Genomic DNA, 19507 nt, shown 5'->3' with positions numbered 1-19507 from the left:
CAAGAATCATAAAGATAGTGTGATGCGCCAGGCAGATATTGAAAAATGGGTAATTAGTTTTAAAATTTATCACTTTTGAATTATTAACTTCATTTGTGACATTCTCATATTGTTATCAACTTTCATTTCCCAATCTCAAATTTTCTTTTGCAATGAAATGTGTTGCGAGAAAAGCTGTCATGACTGTCATGACAATAATTTGAGATTGGGAAATGAAAGTTGATAACAATATGAGAATGTCACAAATGAAGTTAATAATTCAAAAGTGATAAATTTTAAAACTAATTACCCATTTTTCAATATCTGCCTGGCGCATCACACTATCTTTATGATTCTTGTCGATAATATCAAAAATGATACTCTCATGAAAAAACGAAAGATGAGGTATCTTGAAATATTAGTTTTTAACCAACTGCTGAGTTTCATTAATTATAATAAATTGAATTTGTTCAACAAAAAAGATGTTTCTTTTCAGGAAGAACAACTTTCAAACAATTGAAAAAAGAAATGGCTGAACAGGTCAACGTCAAAACAGTTATCCTTGTAGATATTAGTGATTATTTTTTATATCAAATTTTTTTCTTTCAAAAATTTCGGTTCGAAAATAAAACTTCAATATCAACAAAAGAACACTGAAAAATGAAAAAGCTCATAGAAGACATCTTCATCTTTATTTGAGTGAAAACATTTGTTTTCAAAACAGTTGTGATAATTTTTCAATTTGAATACAAAATCTCTTCCCAATGACAAACAAGCTTAGAAAAATTAACACCCCGAAAAAAGTTATAATTTCAAAAATAATCACCCATATTTGTTTTTGTTTTTATTCAAGTGAAGAAACATCAAAAATCAAAATTATTGAAATTTTTGTTAAAAACTTTTTTTTTTAATTTTTAATTTTTATTCTTAATTTTTTTGATAAAAATCGTTCGTCGATATATCATCTCACAAAGAATATCAGATATAAGTGGGGAATTATAAATATTGCATTTCTAAGAATAAATCATCAGTTATTGTGAAATTTATTGATATTTGTGGTATTTTTTTCCTGATGGAAAAAGCAACAGTTACTGAAATAAAAAATCTGATATGATCACCAAAAATTGAGCAAAAGCAAAAGTGATCATATCGATTAATACTGCATTTCTGGTGAATTTATTTTATTTGAAAAAAAAGGATAAAACGGTATTTGTATTGAATTATCAGTTTCCGATATTTAATAATTAGATCGAAAGATAAAGATAATTTGTGATTCATTATCGGCAAAGGAGATTACGGAAAATGGATACTTTATCAACTTAATTCGATAATTTTGATAACTCTTTTGAATAAAAACTTTCCATTTCTTTGCGTTTTGGCATCTAAGAAAAATAAACAAAGAAATAGCATCAAAATCAATCACTCAGCCAATGAAAACAATATCTAATCATTGTCAAAATCTTTTCTAATCTCATTCATTTTTGGATACATTTTTTGTGACTATAAACGATTGTGATTATTAGCAAGGGTCAAAGAGAGTGCATCTACAGCCAAGCCTGTTACAGATGCGATTGTGAATATTATATATTTTTTTGATTTTAAACCAAAAAGCCATAACAATTTCATATTTCCATTCCTGATTTTTTTGAAACACTCAAATACATGCATTGTTTCATCATTGTTAAAGTTTGTTTTTTTTCCTTTTCTTTTTCTTTTTAGCTTGATTGAATACTTTTAAAATATTACATAAGCAAATTATTTCGATTTTTTCAATCAAAATACTATTCTATTTCACTTTTTCTAATACAAAAGACAAAATCTCGCAACAGGCAAAAATCTTGTACCAACAATGAAAAGTGCTCAAACAATAAACATAATCTCAATGATGTTCACATTGTGAGTCCGATATTTCCAAAGATGATGAATTCTCTCCTGTTCCAATGACTGAAATCTTCTTTTCCCCAATATCAATTGTTGTTGCCTCGCTTTGATGATTCCCGTCCATCAGCGTGACTGACAGGCTCACTTGAATCACGCTCCGAATGACTGCAACACCAATTGTTCGGCATGCACTTGACTCATCCAGTCCACACAGATCTTCTTCACCGCCACCACTCACAGCCACAAACCGATTGAGAATCCCTCTCTTCAGCCAATCCCACTTTTCTGTGTGCTGAAATGTCCAACCCGTTGAACTCGAATAATCATGTCCATAGCACACCCTCTGGTCATCTGTATTTGTTGTATAGCATTCATAGAAAGGATTGTCTGAATTCAAAAAGACTTTGTAATAATCTAAGTATATCATATCGTGACCATATGAAACATTGGCCAAGCATTTGCATTCATGGAAGAAGAGGAAATAGCAATAAATTGTTTCATTTGGCGCTGTTTGTTTTGCTGGCTCCAAATGAAATCCGCCTCCCCTTGTCATTGCAGAACATGAAATGAACTGAATGCTCCTCATTTTGAATTGATTAGGAACTCCATAACAGTACATGCCTCCTCCCCAACTGTTCGTAAGTGAACATGAAGTGAAGCTGCAGTCAAATACACACGCACTTTCCCTCCTCCATTTTCTGTTCCAATGCATCCTGATCCTGAAACATCAAAAGTATGAAGCAAAAGTCCTCCTCCACATTCTCTTCCATTGCAATTCTGGAATTCACATCCGCTGATCCGAACACACAATTTAATAGTATGAATGAACATCCCACCACCACGATAACTTTGTGCAGTACAAGAATCAAGGTGTTGTTCACAATCTCAACAGATTTGATATTGTAACAATAAATACCGCCTCCTGCATAATAAGCATAGCAGTTGTTGAAAGAGCAATGAGAAACAGACACAGAGGCGTTTGATTGACCATACATGCAGATAGCCCCACCACTCGATTCTCCATCCGTCCATGAATCGCTTTCTCCTGTTGTCTTCGACCCATCCCATTCGCACCAAGTGAATGAATTAGCTCCATTGAATGTTTCATTCTGTCTGTCTGGAGTCAGCTTATGATCTGCATTTCCTTCGCAAACAACATTCCTTGTCCGACAACACTCAACAAACGAGGTGTTCGAGACAGCTAGAGATGCAAAGGGGTTGTTCAGAGAAGGAACAATCCCGCCATCATACGCATCGCAGACTGATGAGAATGAGCAGCTGTTCATCAAACACGAGGTTTGGGTTGATATTGTGGTTGAAGGTGAGCATGCATCATTTGCTGTTGAGATGTTGAAAAAAGTGAGTTTGGAGAGGGATATTAGAGGAATTGAAGGGGATGAGAGGAATGGGGCTGATGAGACACAAAAAGAAGAGAATCGTGATTCGCTCACCGAAATACTCCCTTCGATGCCTTCTCCATATCCATCTCCTTCTCTTCCTCTTCCCCTTCCTCTTTCTCCTCCTTCACTCGCTTTTTCTTTGCCTTCACCTCCACCCTTCTCCCCTCCATATCCCTTCCCTCCAAACAGCCTGCCCAAGTATATCTCTCCCTCTCTTCTCCACCCTTTCAATGTAATGTTTGTCAATGCATAAATAAGCCCATCTCCCCTTTCCACATCTTCTCCTGCTCATAGAAGTAAACACGCACTCACACCAAAAGTATCTCCACAAAACTGCCTTTTCCAATTGTAAACCTGTCACACCTTCTTTTTCAGAAAGATTTCACCTAAATTTATTCAGTTGCCATCTTCTGCAATTCTTCCCAAAGCACACAAATAAGCTTTCTGAATTGAAAATTCAAATGAGGTTGTTATCGATGATTCGTCAAGGGATTTCACTCTCTAAAGAACAAAAGAATCATCTTAAAATAATCAATGTCAAATAAAAATCGTGAGAAAAAAGAAGAAAATAAAAAATAAAATAAATAGAAAACCTCAATTGATTCACAGCCATCGTTATCTGCACCAAATCCAGATTCATTCCTACATCCCTTCCCTCCTTCTTCCTCTCGTTTCTTCACTTTCTTTCCTTCTTCTTTTGTTCTCGTTCGTTTCCTTCCTCTGCAGTTCTGCTTCTGCAACAAATAGCTTCCTTGTCCTGCATATGATCGAAGCATTCTTTTGCTTTTCTTGCACCACCGCTGCTGTCTCCTGCTATCAAACAATTTAATTCCCTATCTCATAGCATTAGCCACAACGCGCTATGGAAGCACCCTCACATTAAAAAAATGCCTCTGATTCAATAATTGCTGCAACTCTCCAGAAGACGAAGGAACACAATAACACATCAGACGACTTGCAGGTAGTCGAAAAGCAGAGTGAACTCAATCGGCTCCAGAGAATATATTCGGTTGAAAGCAGAATCTGAAGAATTCCCCATTTTTAAAAACCATTTCTAATAGAAGCCACAACACAAGATAAACACAAGCCAACATCATAACAATCAGAAATAAATAAATTAAACAGTCTTCAGAGAAATTGCTCACTCTCGATGTTCGTCTGAGAAAACATGGCCGTCTTGTCTAACGTTTGCAAACACCTCAGCGCACCCAATACGAAGCAACAAGGTCTCCACAAATCAACTCCGCATCGATGCCACGCAAATGGAGCATAACAATAAAATCTCTGGATGGTTGCGCTTGAAGATGCTGATCACAAATATTCTGTATTTTTCTGTAGTTGCCTGTGGCGTCGAAGAAAGCAAACTTCGAATGATAATCATCTTGCTTGCTCAAAATGGCTGTCCCTTCGAAGAATGAAATCCAAAAGCGTTTGGCCTGAATGTTGTTCGACTGCAAGCTAATATTCGACAATTGGATGTCTCGTAGTTGGCGTTTCTCCACTCTTTTGAAGCAAAAGCGGAATCAGAAAAAGAAATTCGCAGCCTTCCATGTCTGCCTGGCACAGTTCGAGAAACAGGAAAACCTTATAAATAAAATCGATATTTTGGGGCTCTCCTTTTTTTTCGTTGATTTATTGCCTTTTTTTTGTGATTAATATCCTTCCCTTGATATTGCCAGCCACTTTCCTTTCCAAAAAAATACCCCAAACTGCTCTCCCTGCATTTAATTACAAAATTCTATATAATTTTGTGCAGATTTTGTCCTTCACAGAATTCCTTCTTATTATCTTCATTCAACAAAACATCAGTTGAATTTGTTTTCACCTCTTGTTCCAAATAAAAATCATATATCTTGCGTAACTTCATTTATTTCCAAATTGCTATACAATAACAAGCTCCGTTCTCATCGTGTTGCTCTCCAAAGCGGAGATTGGCCATTTCAACAATAACTCACATTCCTGCACTTTGGAGAGGATACAGACGGAAATATCTTCACAATCAATTGAACAATATAAATTACATACATTATATCTTTTTGTGTAATTGATGAAATTGTTGCATTCCCCTTGGCCATCCAATTGACAAAAATCATCAGATAGAATTCCAAAAATATTGCATCTCCATCATTGTCCGTTGTCATCACAGGAAATAATATTCCTAGTTCTACAGATAATGTTCACTCACGGATTTCTCATTCTGTGAATGGAATATTCCAGTTCTTTCGAATCTGATGATCATTGAATCCATTACAAAAAGACTCAAACCAACAAATCATTTTAATATTTTCTTTTTCTCGGCAATGGCTGAGTGAAAAGGGACAAGGTTGAGAGGGGTGTGTGAAAACAAAAATTAAACTAGTTTTGGGGGATATTTGTTCATTTTCTGAATTTCATGTGTTTGGCAGTGTTTGATTGATAAGCGAGTTTGTTTGTGGGGAGCAGGGTTCAGTTTGTGGCTGATCAGAGAAGCGGATGCCCACAAAGAGAAAAAGGTGCTTGCAGCAGCTATGTTTGATGGGATGATTTTTCAGCAGTTCCTTTTTGGAAAAGAAAGGCGAGCGTGGGAAACAATGTTTGTGAGAAGGAGCAGGAAAGGGGAGGGGAATGGAGAGTGCGGAGCGGAGTGTCTGCTTGGCGGAAGAGCACATTACAAGTGGAATTTTCACACACATATTTTTTTATTTTAAAGGGGGTGACAAAAGCGAGTTGGATGTTGTATTTTGGCAGCTGATGGCTGGCGATGTTTGGGGATGCAGTCATGCTCACCTGGGCAGTCGAGGCAGCACAGGAAAGGGACTGTGCGATTGCTTTGTGAGCCTTTCACGGTGAAAGAGGAGACAGGTTTGATGATTTGTTTCATGAGAATATATATATATATTTTATATTTGAATTTATGATTATTTCTTTTTTTATTGAGGATATTGAGTGAATTGCCGAAAGATGCGCAGAAAGCCATCATATGTTGCCTGAGGGATGGCTATTGAACGCAGACTGTTTTTTAAGCCTAGCTTGAAGAATGAGAAGAGGAAGAAATATTCTATATTTTTTTTTTGGATTGAGGGCTGGATGGAGGAAGAAGGGAAGAGAAGAATGGTGAGAGCGGGGTTGAATGGGCAATGGAAGAGCGGGCGAAAACAACATTTAATTTTTTCTTTATTTGGAATTGGATTTGAAAGGCGAAGGCGTGGTGTGTGTGGTGCTTGGAGTGGATGATGTTGGGGTGAGAGTTAATTGGAGAGAGGCAAACAGGGGACGAGGGGAGCGAAGAGAAATGAAGATTTGTGGAGGTATTTTGTTCTTGTTTGTTCATTTTCTTCATGTATCATTTTTTATTTGTATTTGTATTTTTTAAATTTTTGATTAGATTGATGTGTGATGCGATCAGGTGTTGCCAGAAGCGCTGGGGGAGCATGAAACATGGGATGTGGAAACACTGCTTTTTCTGGGACATTCCTGGGAAAAATTGGTAGAATTCAGCAACTGAAGAGCGTTTGGCAGAATGATCCAGGCGGAAAAACTGAAGAGAATGGGAAAAGAAATTTTTGTGGAATTTTTATTTACAAAAATCTTTTCGGAAGCAGCAGCAGAAGAGGCAGAAAAGAGGAACTCAAGCTCAATGGGATATTTTTTGACATGGCACAAAGGATCATGTGGCAAATAAGTGAAGGGAAAGGAAGAATTTCTGTGAGTGAGTCAAGCCCCGTTCCTGTCATCACCTTCCATACCTCTTGTATCCCTCTCCAAATTATCATTTTTCAACATCTCAACAGAAAATGATGTATGTTCACCTTCAACCACAATATCAACCCAAACCACTTGTTTGATGAATAGCTGCTCATTCTCATCAGTCTGTGATGCATGTGATGGAGGTATTGTTCATTCCCTCAACAATCCCTATGCCTCTTTGTCTGTTTCCAAACACCTTGTTCATTGGGTGTTGCAGGACAAGAAATGTTGTATGTGAAGGAAATGCAGATCATAAGCTGACTCCAGGGAGACAGAACACAACAGCCAATGGAGCTAATTCATTCACTTGGTGCGAGTGGAACGGATCGAAGGCTGCTGGAGAAGTTAGCTCATACACCGATGGCTCTTCGAATGGTGGAGCAATCTGCATGTTCAGCTTATCGTCTGGAACGCTTTCAGTGAAATGCTGTTCGTTCAGTGGATGTGAAGCGTATTATTCGGGAGGAGGCATTCATTGCTACAACATCAAATCGGTTGATATAACAAATAACACATTCGACTCGTGCACTGCTCGAACATGGATTGGAGGAGGGATATGTGTTTATACAACTTCAACATGCACTCGAATCAGCGAATGTGACTTCCAGAATTGCAAAGCAAATTATTATGGAGGAGGACTTGAACTTGAAAGTTTTCAAGTATCTGGAACAAATTGCATTGGAGAAGAAAATGGAGAAGGGGAGAGTGCGTGTGTGTTTGACTGCAGTTTCACTTCATGCTCTCTTACAAATTCATATGGTGGAGGTATGTATTGCTACAATGTTCCTGCTGCATTCAAAATGAGGAGCATTCAGTTTATTTCATGCTCAACAGCTGCAAATGGAGGAGGATTATGCTTCAGACCAGAAAAACAGAAAAGCCTGATGATGGATTCTATTGTTATTTCCTGTTCTTCCATGAATGCAAATGCAGAACAACTTCAACACCATATGGACATGATGTGTATTACGTGGACTATTACAGTTCACATTTACACTCAAACCCATTTTATGAATGCTGCACCACAAACAGTAATGATAAAAGGATATGTTATGTTTATAACTATTCGAGCTCAGAGAGTTGGGTGTATCAGCACACGGAAAGAAGGATTGGCTGAAGGACAAGACAATATATGTTTCTGTGAATGGGAGTGATGGATATGAGCTATGTGGGGCAAATGGATCAAATCCGTGTCTGACAGTGAAGAAAGCGTTTGAGATGTGTGAAATACAGATAAGCTTGACAATCACGCTGATGGAAGGGAATCATCAAAGCGAAGTAACAACAATTGAGATTGGAGAAAAGAAGATTTCAGTCATTGGGACAGGCAAAGATAAAAGTTCGATTGGAACAGGAGCCCTTTCATCGGTAGGAATGCTATTCAGTGTGTCAACAGGACATCTTGGAATGAGTCATTTGAAAGTCGATTGTAACTCAAATATAAATCCTTCGCCGAATGTGGTTGTGGTGTCTGATGGGAACTATTTATTTTGCTTAGAGGTTGTATAGATGAGCGTTTCTTTTTCATCAGAGCCGAATCCTTTTTATTTTTTTTAAATTTAATTTGCGATTTTATTTCGATGGGCAGATTTTTGCGTAACGAAACTTTTCCATGTTATACTTCTTTTTACAATATTAAAACAGTATTAAACGAATTGTACCATTTCTTATAACGTTTTCTTTTACGCGCATGTAAAAGAAAAATAAACTATTTCTTAAAAAATAGGAAAAGTTCAAATTTTAAACTTTTATTTTTATTTATATTTCTTGAAATGAATACAGGTATTTATTTTTATTTTTAATTTTAATTTTTTTATGATTAAATTTTTCTTTGGTTTGTAAGCTAAGATGGTTATTCGCTGTTCTATTTTATTTATTTTTATTGTGCTCTTTCAGATTTCTGTTTTATTGTTCATTGCAGAGTGTATTAATTTCTAGTCAATTGAATTTAGTTTACTGAAGTGTTGGAAAGCCTGTGCTCTTTTATTGTGTAATCTTTTTAAATTGAATAATGGATGCTATTTGAATGTTGTAATATTGCTGTGTGCAATTGCAGAAATGAAACAAGGAGCCCTGTCAAAAATTAAAAACAATTAAAAATCTATCAAAACGTGCTTTAATTCTTAAATCCAGAGTGATGATTTGAATCTGTAATTTATAATCTCAACCATGTTTTCAAGCTGTATACAGCTTGACGCAAACTTATTGACGATTGAATATGCACAAAACATTTGTAATGCAGGAATTAATACGAATTTTCAAGTATTTTTGTGCTGTTCATCAAAAATTGTGTTATTAAAAAGAAAAAGAAAAAGAAAAAGAAAAAGAAAAAGAAAAATAATGTTCAAAAATATCAAATTAATCAAACTCTCAGCTATTTATTAGCTCAACAATTGTTCCAATTTATTGTTTTGTTAATTTTCGTTTTATGCCTGAAAAACTGGGTTAAAATTTTTGAAATTGTGTCCATTGAAAATAATTCAAAATTCAAAATTTCATAACTTAATTTCGAAACGAAAAAATGTGGGGGAAAATATGAAACTTCAAGCTTTTTCAATGAAATAATTTGCACGGTGGATGAACTTTTTGTGATCCAAAAATATAAGCAAAACGGGTTTATTCATTCGAATCCTTCACATGTGTGTGATTCTTTTTGAAAAGTCGCAAATGTTAAACATTTTGAATTAATGATAATGTTTCTAATTTGATCAGTTTTCACTTTGAATCCCTTAAATTTTATAATTATTCAAATTTAATTTCACAAACCTTTGAGATGCGAAAATTATTGCATTATGAAGAAATTTGATGGATTTGAAGTGAAAACAAATCAAATAAGAAACATTATCATTAATTCAAAATGTTTAACATTTGCGACTTTTCAAAAAGAATCACACACATGTGAAGGATTCGAATGAATAAACCCGTTTTGCTTATATTTTTGGATCACAAAAAGTTCATCCACCGTGCAAATTATTTCATTGAAAAAGCTTGAAGTTTCATATTTTCCCCCACATTTTTTCGTTTCGAAATTAAGTTATGAAATTTTGAATTTTGAATTATTTTAAATGGACACAATTTCAAAAAATTTTAACCCAGTTTTTCAGGCATAAAACGAAAATTAACAAAACAATAAATTGGAACAATTGTTGAGCTAATAAATAGCTGAGAGTTTGATTAATTTGATATTTTTGAACATTATTTTTTCTTTTTTCTTTTTTCTTTTTTCTTTTTTCTTTTTTCTTTTTTTAATAACACAATTTTTGATGAACAGCACAAAAAATACTTGAAAATTCGTATTAATTCCTGCATTACAAATGTTTTGTGCATATTCAATCGTCAATAAGTTTGCGTCAAGCTGTATACAGCTTGAAAAACATGGTTGAGATTATAAATTACAGATTCAAATCATCACTCTGGATTTAAGAATTAAAGCACGTTTTGATAGATTTTTAATTGTTTTTTAATTTTTTGACAGGGCTCCTTGTTTCATTTCTGCAATTGCACACAGCAATATTACAACATTCCAAATAGCATCCATTATTCAATTTAAAAAGATTACACAATAAAAGAGCACAGGCTTTCCAACACTTCAGTAAACTAAATTCAATTGACTAGAAATTAATACACTCTGCAATGAACAATAAAACAGAAATCTGAAAGAGCACAATAAAAATAAATAAAATAGAACAGCGAATAACCATCTTAGCTTACAAACCAAAGAAAAAATTTAATCATAAAAAAAAATTAAAATTAAAAATAAAAATAAATACCTGTATTCATTTCAAGAAATATAAATAAAAATAAAAGTTTAAAATTTGAACTTTTCCTATTTTTTAAGAAATAGTTTATTTTTCTTTTTACATGCGCGTAAAAGAAAACGTTATAAGAAATGGTACAATTCGTTTAATACTGTTTTAATATTGTAAAAAGAAGTATAACATGGAAAAGTTTCGTTACGCAAAAATCTGCCCATCGAAATAAAATCGCAAATTAAATTTAAAAAAAATAAAAAGGATTCGGCTCTGATGAAAAAAGAAACGCTCATCTATACAACCTCTAAGCAAAATAAATAGTTCCCATCAGACACCACAACCACATTCGGCGAAGGATTTATATTTGAGTTACAATCGACTTTCAAATGACTCATTCCAAGATGTCCTGTTGACACACTGAATAGCATTCCTACCGATGAAAGGGCTCCTGTTCCAATCGAACTTTTATCTTTGCCTGTCCCAATGACTGAAATCTTCTTTTCTCCAATCTCAATTGTTGTTACTTCGCTTTGATGATTCCCTTCCATCAGCGTGATTGTCAAGCTTATCTGTATTTCACACATCTCAAACGCTTTCTTCACTGTCAGACACGGATTTGATCCATTTGCCCCACATAGCTCATATCCATCACTCCCATTCACAGAAACATATATTGTCTTGTCCTTCAGCCAATCCTTCTTTTCCGTGTGCTGATACACCCAACTCTCTGAGCTCGAATAGTTATAAACATAACATATCCTTTTATCATTACTGTTTGTGGTGCAGCATTCATAAAATGGGTTTGAGTGTAAATGTGAACTGTAATAGTCCACGTAATACACATCATGTCCATATGGTGTTGAAGTTGTTCTGCATTTGCATTCATGGAAGAACAGGAAATAACAATAGAATCCATCATCAGGCTTTTCTGTTTTTTCTGGTCTGAAGCATAATCCTCCTCCATTTGCAGCTGTTGAGCATGAAATAAACTGAATGCTCCTCATTTTGAATGCAGCAGGAACATTGTAGCAATACATACCTCCACCATATGAATTTGTAAGAGAGCATGAAGTGAAACTGCAGTCAAACACACACGCACTCTCCCCTTCTCCATTTTCTTCTCCAATGCAATTTGTTCCAGATACTTGAAAACTTTCAAGTTCAAGTCCTCCTCCATAATAATTTGCTTTGCAATTCTGGAAGTCACATTCGCTGATTCGAGTGCATGTTGAAGTTGTATAAACACATATCCCTCCTCCAATCCATGTTCGAGCAGTGCACGAGTCGAATGTGTTATTTGTTATATCAACCGATTTGATGTTGTAGCAATGAATGCCTCCTCCCGAATAATACGCTTCACATCCACTGAACGAACAGCATTTCACTGAAAGCGTTCCAGACGATAAGCTGAACATGCAGATTGCTCCACCATTCGAAGAGCCATCGGTGTATGAGCTAACTTCTCCAGCAGCCTTCGATCCGTTCCACTCGCACCAAGTGAATGAATTAGCTCCATTGGCTGTTGTGTTCTGTCTCCCTGGAGTCAGCTTATGATCTGCATTTCCTTCACATACAACATTTCTTGTCCTGCAACACCCAATGAACAAGGTGTTTGAAACAGACAAAGAGGCATAGGGATTGTTGAGGGAATGAACAATACCTCCATCACATGCATCACAGACTGATGAGAATGAGCAGCTATTCATCAAACAAGTGGTTTGGGTTGATATTGTGGTTGAAGGTGAACATACATCATTTTCTGTTGAGATGTTGAAAAATGATAATTTGGAGAGGGATACAAGAGGTATGGAAGGTGATGACAGGAACGGGGCTTGACTCACTCACAGAAATTCTTCCTTTCCCTTCACTTATTTGCCACATGATCCTTTGTGCCATGTCAAAAAATATCCCATTGAGCTTGAGTTCCTCTTTTCTGCCTCTTCTGCTGCTGCTTCCGAAAAGATTTTTGTAAATAAAAAATTCCACAAAAATTTCTTTTCCCATTCTCTTCAGTTTTTTCCGCCTGGATCATTCTGCCAAACGCTCTTCAGTTGCTGAATTCTACCAATTTTTCCCAGGAATGTCCCAGAAAAAAGCAGTGTTTCCACATCCCATGTTTCATGCTCCCCCAGCGCTTCTGGCAACACCTGATCGCATCACACATCAATCTAATCAAAAATTTAAAAAATACAAATACAAATAAAAAATGATACATGAAGAAAATGAACAAACAAGAACAAAATACCTCCACAAATCTTCATTTCTCTTCGCTCCCCTCGTCCCCTGTTTGCCTCTCTCCAATTAACTCTCACCCCAACATCATCCACTCCAAGCACCACACACACCACGCCTTCGCCTTTCAAATCCAATTCCAAATAAAGAAAAAATTAAATGTTGTTTTCGCCCGCTCTTCCATTGCCCATTCAACCCCGCTCTCACCATTCTTCTCTTCCCTTCTTCCTCCATCCAGCCCTCAATCCAAAAAAAAAATATAGAATATTTCTTCCTCTTCTCATTCTTCAAGCTAGGCTTAAAAAACAGTCTGCGTTCAATAGCCATCCCTCAGGCAACATATGATGGCTTTCTGCGCATCTTTCGGCAATTCACTCAATATCCTCAATAAAAAAAAGAAATAATCATAAATTCAAATATAAAATATATATATATATTCTCATGAAACAAATCATCAAACCTGTCTCCTCTTTCACCGTGAAAGGCTCACAAAGCAATCGCACAGTCCCTTTCCTGTGCTGCCTCGACTGCCCAGGTGAGCATGACTGCATCCCCAAACATCGCCAGCCATCAGCTGCCAAAATACAACATCCAACTCGCTTTTGTCACCCCCTTTAAAATAAAAAATATGTGTGTGAAAATTCCACTTGTAATGTGCTCTTCCGCCAAGCAGACACTCCGCTCCGCACTCTCCATTCCCCTCCCCTTTCCTGCTCCTTCTCACAAACATTGTTTCCCACGCTCGCCTTTCTTTTCCAAAAAAGGAACTGCTGAAAAATCATCCCATCAAACATAGCTGCTGCAAGCACCTTTTTCTCTTTGTGGGCATCCGCTTCTCTGATCAGCCACAAACTGAACCCTGCTCCCCACAAACAAACTCGCTTATCAATCAAACACTGCCAAACACATGAAATTCAGAAAATGAACAAATATCCCCCAAAACTAGTTTAATTTTTGTTTTCACACACCCCTCTCAACCTTGTCCCTTTTCACTCAGCCATTGCCGAGAAAAAGAAAATATTAAAATGATTTGTTGGTTTGAGTCTTTTTTGTAATGGATTCAATGATCATCAGATTCGAAAGAACTGGAATATTCCATTCACAGAATGAGAAATCCGTGAGTGAACATTATCTGTAGAACTAGGAATATTATTTCCTGTGATGACAACGGACAATGATGGAGATGCAATATTTTTGGAATTCTATCTGATGATTTTTGTCAATTGGATGGCCAAGGGGAATGCAACAATTTCATCAATTACACAAAAAGATATAATGTATGTAATTTATATTGTTCAATTGATTGTGAAGATATTTCCGTCTGTATCCTCTCCAAAGTGCAGGAATGTGAGTTATTGTTGAAATGGCCAATCTCCGCTTTGGAGAGCAACACGATGAGAACGGAGCTTGTTATTGTATAGCAATTTGGAAATAAATGAAGTTACGCAAGATATATGATTTTTATTTGGAACAAGAGGTGAAAACAAATTCAACTGATGTTTTGTTGAATGAAGATAATAAGAAGGAATTCTGTGAAGGACAAAATCTGCACAAAATTATATAGAATTTTGTAATTAAATGCAGGGAGAGCAGTTTGGGGTATTTTTTTGGAAAGGAAAGTGGCTGGCAATATCAAGGGAAGGATATTTATCACATAAAAGGAAGGAAAATATAACAAAGCAATGAGAGTTGAGCTCGATAATTCAACATAACATATCATCAACTTCTTTTCTACAATTAGAAGAAATGAACGAAGCTTTGTGAAGTTTTTATCGAACATCGAAGAAGACAACTCATTTTTCCTCAACACAGAATATGATGGATATATTTGGGTTCTGGCTCAGTCATTTGTCTGACTGAATTTTTAGATAGAATTGCATGGCGGAACAAAAGGCAATGCTGTTTCCTCATCGTCTGTATTTGGGTATATTGAACAGGAAGGAGCAGGGGCGTTGTCATTTTGTTTTGATCTGCTTCAACTTCATCAGGACCAGCAGAATGCTTTGCAAACGCGTTCTTCTTCTTCTTCTTCTATTGGTATATTTTTTGCCTTCTCGCAGCGGCACAGCCAGAGTTGGGATCAGCTGTTTCCAAAATGTTGAAGTCTGAGGCAAGGCCGGAAATCCAATGTTTGTCCTCCTTGATGTTTTATCAATAATTTAATATTTTTTTTTGTTGGAATCTTTTATCTTCTGCTCTTTTTGCGATGCTTGGAAAGAAGGGATGTTATTTTTTTTTTGTTTATCTTGTCTTTTCACTTGAGGCACGCGACTTGCTGCTCGGTGTTTGAGAGGCAGAGAATTGAGCAGAAACAGCGGAATGAGAAGAACAGAGGAGATTCATCCTGAATCTGAATCAAAATATGAATGTAAGAATGGGGATGGGGATGGGGATGAGAAAGGCAGCAGACTTCATTTGCATCATGAAATGCATGTGTTTTTATTCGCCTTTTTGGGGAGCAGTTAAATGGAAATGATATGCTTGTGTTTTTGTTTCGGCTGTTCTGGCAAGGGAAGAAGCAAAGAAGGAAGAATTGGACAGAAAGAAAGGAATGGCAGATGGGCTGATGGTCAATAAGTGTTTTTTTGAAGATCCGATTCCAAATGCATGGAACGGGGAAATGCAGTCACGGAGCATGTTTTCAATTCTAGGATGTGCTTCGATTAATGGCAAGGCTAAGGCAAGAGAAAAAGAACGTTTGAACTTGTTTGATTTATCAATCAACGCTCATGAGTTTTGAAGGCAAAAGTGTTTTTTCAAAAGATTTCAATCAGATGAATGTTTGGCAGAAGAAGAATAAGGAGGAGAAGATTGAATTGGAACATTGAAAAGGATATTGCCTTATTTAAGGTGTATTTTTTTTTTGTCTGATTTTTTCAAATAAGAATTATTATTTTTTTCTTCAGGAATTATGATATTTGCTGTTATGTTCAATGTCTAGGGACGAGCATGGAATGAAGAAAGGCGGGTTTTTGAGCGCTTTTGTCAATAATAGCAGGGCGCTTCGATTGAAAAGCTTTTGAGCAGGTTATCCGGGGCGTTTGTCGTTTTTGTATGTTTCTGCAGAAGCATACAGAATGGAAAAAGGAATTTCACCTGATGGTTTTGCAAAGCCTTTTTACTGGAGCAGCTGAAGAAGAGACAAGCGTAGGCAAAAAACGGAATTCAATCCTATTGGGATATTTTGCGGGATTGAGCCAAGAGGAAAAGCAAGCCATTTGGAGGGAATTCTGAAGCGAGACTCATGAGAGCAGAAAAATGAAGAATTTCTGTGAGCGAATTGCATTTCTCATCTTCAACAGCATTTCTTTCATCATCTTCAATCCCTCTTGCTCTCCAAACTCACATTTTTCAACATCTCAACAGCAAATGATATATGCTCACCTTCAACCACGATGTCAACCCAAGCATCATGTCTGATGAACAGCTGCTCATTCTCATCAGTCTGCGATGCGTATGATGGCGGAATTGTTCCCTCTCTCAACAATCCCTTGGCCTCCTTGACTGCCTCAAACACTTCATTCGCTGAGTGTTGTCGTACAAGAAACGTTGTATGTGAAGGAAATGCAGATGTCAAGTTGACTCCAGGGAGACAAAACATAACGGAAAATGGAGCAAACTCATTTATTTGGTGTGAATGGGATGGATCGAAGACAACAGGAGAAAGCGATTCCGTTACGGACGGGATATCGAGTGGAGGGGCCATTTTCATGTACAATCTCAATTCTGGAGAGCTCTCTGTTTCGAATTGTCTGTTTAATAACTGTTTTGCATACAGCCGTGGGGGTGGGATTATGTGTCATACAATCAAATCTGTGCGTATCGAAAATAATGTGTTCAATGCCTGTACAGCACAAAACCATTACGGAGGAGGATTGTATGTGTATGGAATTTCAACATGTGTACGAATCAGCGGATGTGAATTGCAGAATTGTAAAGCAAATTATAATGGAGGAGGACTTTATCTTAATGATTTTCAGGTTTCAGTACAAGGATGCATTGGAACAGAAAGTGGAGGAGGAGAGAGCGCGTGTGTGTTTGACTGCAGTTTCACTTCATGCTCAGTGACAAGCACTGATGGTGGAGGCATGCGTTGTTATGGAGTTCCTAATCAATTCAAAATGAGGAGCATTCAGTTTATCTCCTGCATAGCTTCGTCACAAGGTGGGGGAATGAGATTGGAGCCAAATCGAGCAACAGGGCCAGTTGATGGGTGCTATTGTTATTTCCTATTTTTTCATGAGTGCAAGTGCTCAGCCAATCCTCCCAGTGGTCATGATATATTTTATGTTGATAAATACGATGTTTTCTTGAATGAGGGGAATCCGTTTTTCGAAAGCTATTCCACCAACAGCGATGATAGAAGAGTGTGCTATGTGTATAACTACTCGAATGCAGGTGCCTGGACATATGATCAAACATCAAAAAAGGATTGGCTGAAGGACAAGACGATATATGTTTCGGTGAATGGAAATGATAAATTTGAGTTGTGTGGTGCAAATGAATTAAATCCTTGTCTGACAGTGAAGAAAGCGTTTGAGATGTGTGAAATACAGATTAGCTTGACAATCACACTGATGGACGGGAATCACACAAGCGAGACAACAACGATTGAGATTGGGATAAAGAAGATTTCGGTTATTGGGAAAGGCAAAGATAAAAGCTCGATTGGAACAGGAACACTTTCATCGGTAGGAACGCTATTCAGTGTGTCAACAGGCCAACTTGGTTTATTGCACATGAAGGTTGATTGCAACTCAAGTGCAAATCCTTTTTCACCGAGTGTGGCTGTGGTGTCTGATGGGAGTGGGTCACTCTCATTGGAGGATGTTGCGATCACCACGAGTGTTTCTTCAGGAGACTATGTGATGTCGTCATCGGTGTTTGTGGTGGTGCTGTCACAACTGTCGATGGTTGGTGCGGAGATCAAAGATATGAATGTCTCAAAATCACTATTCTTTTAAACTTCTTTATCATTTATATCAAAGTTATCTTCTATTTCTTGTTCGTTTTCTTCTCTGTTTGTCTTTTTTTTCGATGCCTTCAGCGTGCTGTTATTGCTCTGCGAAAAGGATAAGAGAAGAACATAAACGCACTGAACACTCATGTTTCAATTTATGATATATTAGATGCTGCAATTAACGAAAGAGGAGAAGAATCGATTGAGATAAAGATGAACTTGAAAAGGGTTTAAAATGAGAAATGATAATATTATTTCATCACTTCGCATTTTAACTTTCATTTCATTTTTTATTTTCTCCTTTGTCTGGAAAGAAACAAATTGACTGTTTATTTTGCAAAACAAGCCACTTTCCAGGAAATCCAACGGATTGAAAATAGAAAGGATGTCTGAACATGCAATTGATGCTTTATTACAAAAATGCGATGTGAAGCTTTCTGATTTCCATGCAAAAGCATTCAACTTCCTCCAAAGAAATAAAAAAAAATGAGAACAGATTATCAATCGAAAAATAGAAAATCAAAAAGAAAAATCCGAGTGGTTATTCTCAAGCTGATGTGTGTTTCTCAACAAAAAATCTCAAGTGAAAGAAAAAGAAAGAAAAAGAGAAAGAGAAAGAGATAATTATTTCTGGAGCACAAACATTGAGAAAGACAAAAAATAAAAGCGAAGGAAGCTGAATAAATGCAAATCGAAACAATACATACAAGGAAAAAAAAATAGAAAAATGAGCATTAAGCAATGGAAAAAGATAAAAAAGAAAGAAAAAATATTTTTCAAAAAAACGATATTTAACAATTGGAAAAAGAAAACAATATAATTCTTTTTGGAATACAACATCGAAATGAAATGACCAATATTTTTGGCACAAGCAATGCAAACAAATTATCTCTGTTTCAATTGAAATTATTCAACAGAGAGCATTCTTTGGTGATTTCTGAGCACAGATAAAACAGTTTATGAGGGGGGAATAACGAAATAAACAAACAAATAAATAAATAAACAAATAAAAACTCAAAAGAAGAAGTAAAAAATAAAGAAGGCTGGAAAATCTGGATTTATTTGAGTGAAAAAAGATTAAAGATAAAATTAGTACAAAAATAAATACATTTTCAGGATTGAGGCAAAACTTTGGAAACACCAAATGAAATAATTCAATTCAAAAAATAAAATAAATTCTGCAATAGAAAAGAAAAGAAACGAAAGAGCACAATTGTTTCTTTTGAATGAAAAAGGGATCATCATTTTTGCAGAAGAGCAATTGAAAATAGCGAGGAATGAATAAAGTTGCCTCAAACTTTCAACAAAAGAAGCAAATAAACACAGATTATCAGCAAGAAAAAGTATTGAAATAAAAATTGAGAGAAAGAAAGAGAGAAAGAGAGAGAGAAAGAGAGAGAGAGAGAGAATGAAAGAATAATAATAATAATAATATAAAATAACATAAAATATAAATGCAATCCAAAGCAGAATACACACAAGAAGATAAGGAAAGAAGAGGATTGCTCAAAAAGCATTCAACATCGAGTGGGATTCAAACAAATGAAAAGAAAGAAATAAAAAAAAATTGAATGAAA

At 36.0% G+C, this 19507-nt stretch overlaps 3 protein-coding genes across 3 annotated transcripts; 1 reads left to right on the top strand and 2 right to left on the bottom strand.

Moving 5' to 3' along the window:
- Nucleotides 1-11031: 11031 nt before the first annotated feature.
- On the bottom strand, nucleotides 11032-12444 carry MONOS_12874 (uncharacterized protein; the record flags this gene model as incomplete). Its single annotated transcript, XM_067865530.1, has 1 exon — nucleotides 11032-12444. One exon carries the CDS (start codon nucleotides 12442-12444, stop codon nucleotides 11032-11034), a length of 1413 nt encoding a protein of 470 aa, XP_067718821.1.
- Nucleotides 12445-12856: 412 nt separating this feature from the next.
- Nucleotides 12857-14069, bottom strand: MONOS_12875 (uncharacterized protein; the record flags this gene model as incomplete). Its single annotated transcript, XM_067865531.1, has 6 exons — nucleotides 12857-12885; nucleotides 12984-13094; nucleotides 13431-13569; nucleotides 13699-13866; nucleotides 13939-13955; nucleotides 14057-14069. The coding sequence occupies 6 exons, from the start codon at nucleotides 14067-14069 to the stop codon at nucleotides 12857-12859; spliced, it is 477 nt and encodes a 158-aa protein (XP_067718820.1).
- Nucleotides 14070-16365: 2296 nt separating this feature from the next.
- Nucleotides 16366-18269, top strand: MONOS_12876 (uncharacterized protein; the record flags this gene model as incomplete). Its single annotated transcript, XM_067865532.1, has 1 exon — nucleotides 16366-18269. The coding sequence occupies one exon, from the start codon at nucleotides 16366-16368 to the stop codon at nucleotides 17932-17934; it is 1569 nt and encodes a 522-aa protein (XP_067718819.1). The 3' UTR covers nucleotides 17935-18269.
- Between the last annotated feature and the right edge of the window lie 1238 nt (nucleotides 18270-19507).

The sequence above is a fragment of the Monocercomonoides exilis genome (assembly GCF_001643675.1).
Source record: "Monocercomonoides exilis strain PA203 chromosome Unknown scaffold71-172346, whole genome shotgun sequence".
In the NCBI taxonomy this organism is placed as follows: domain Eukaryota; phylum Preaxostyla; order Oxymonadida; family Polymastigidae; genus Monocercomonoides; species Monocercomonoides exilis.
Note: the sequence above shows the minus strand (reverse complement) of the source record. Positions and strands in the feature narration are given on the sequence as shown.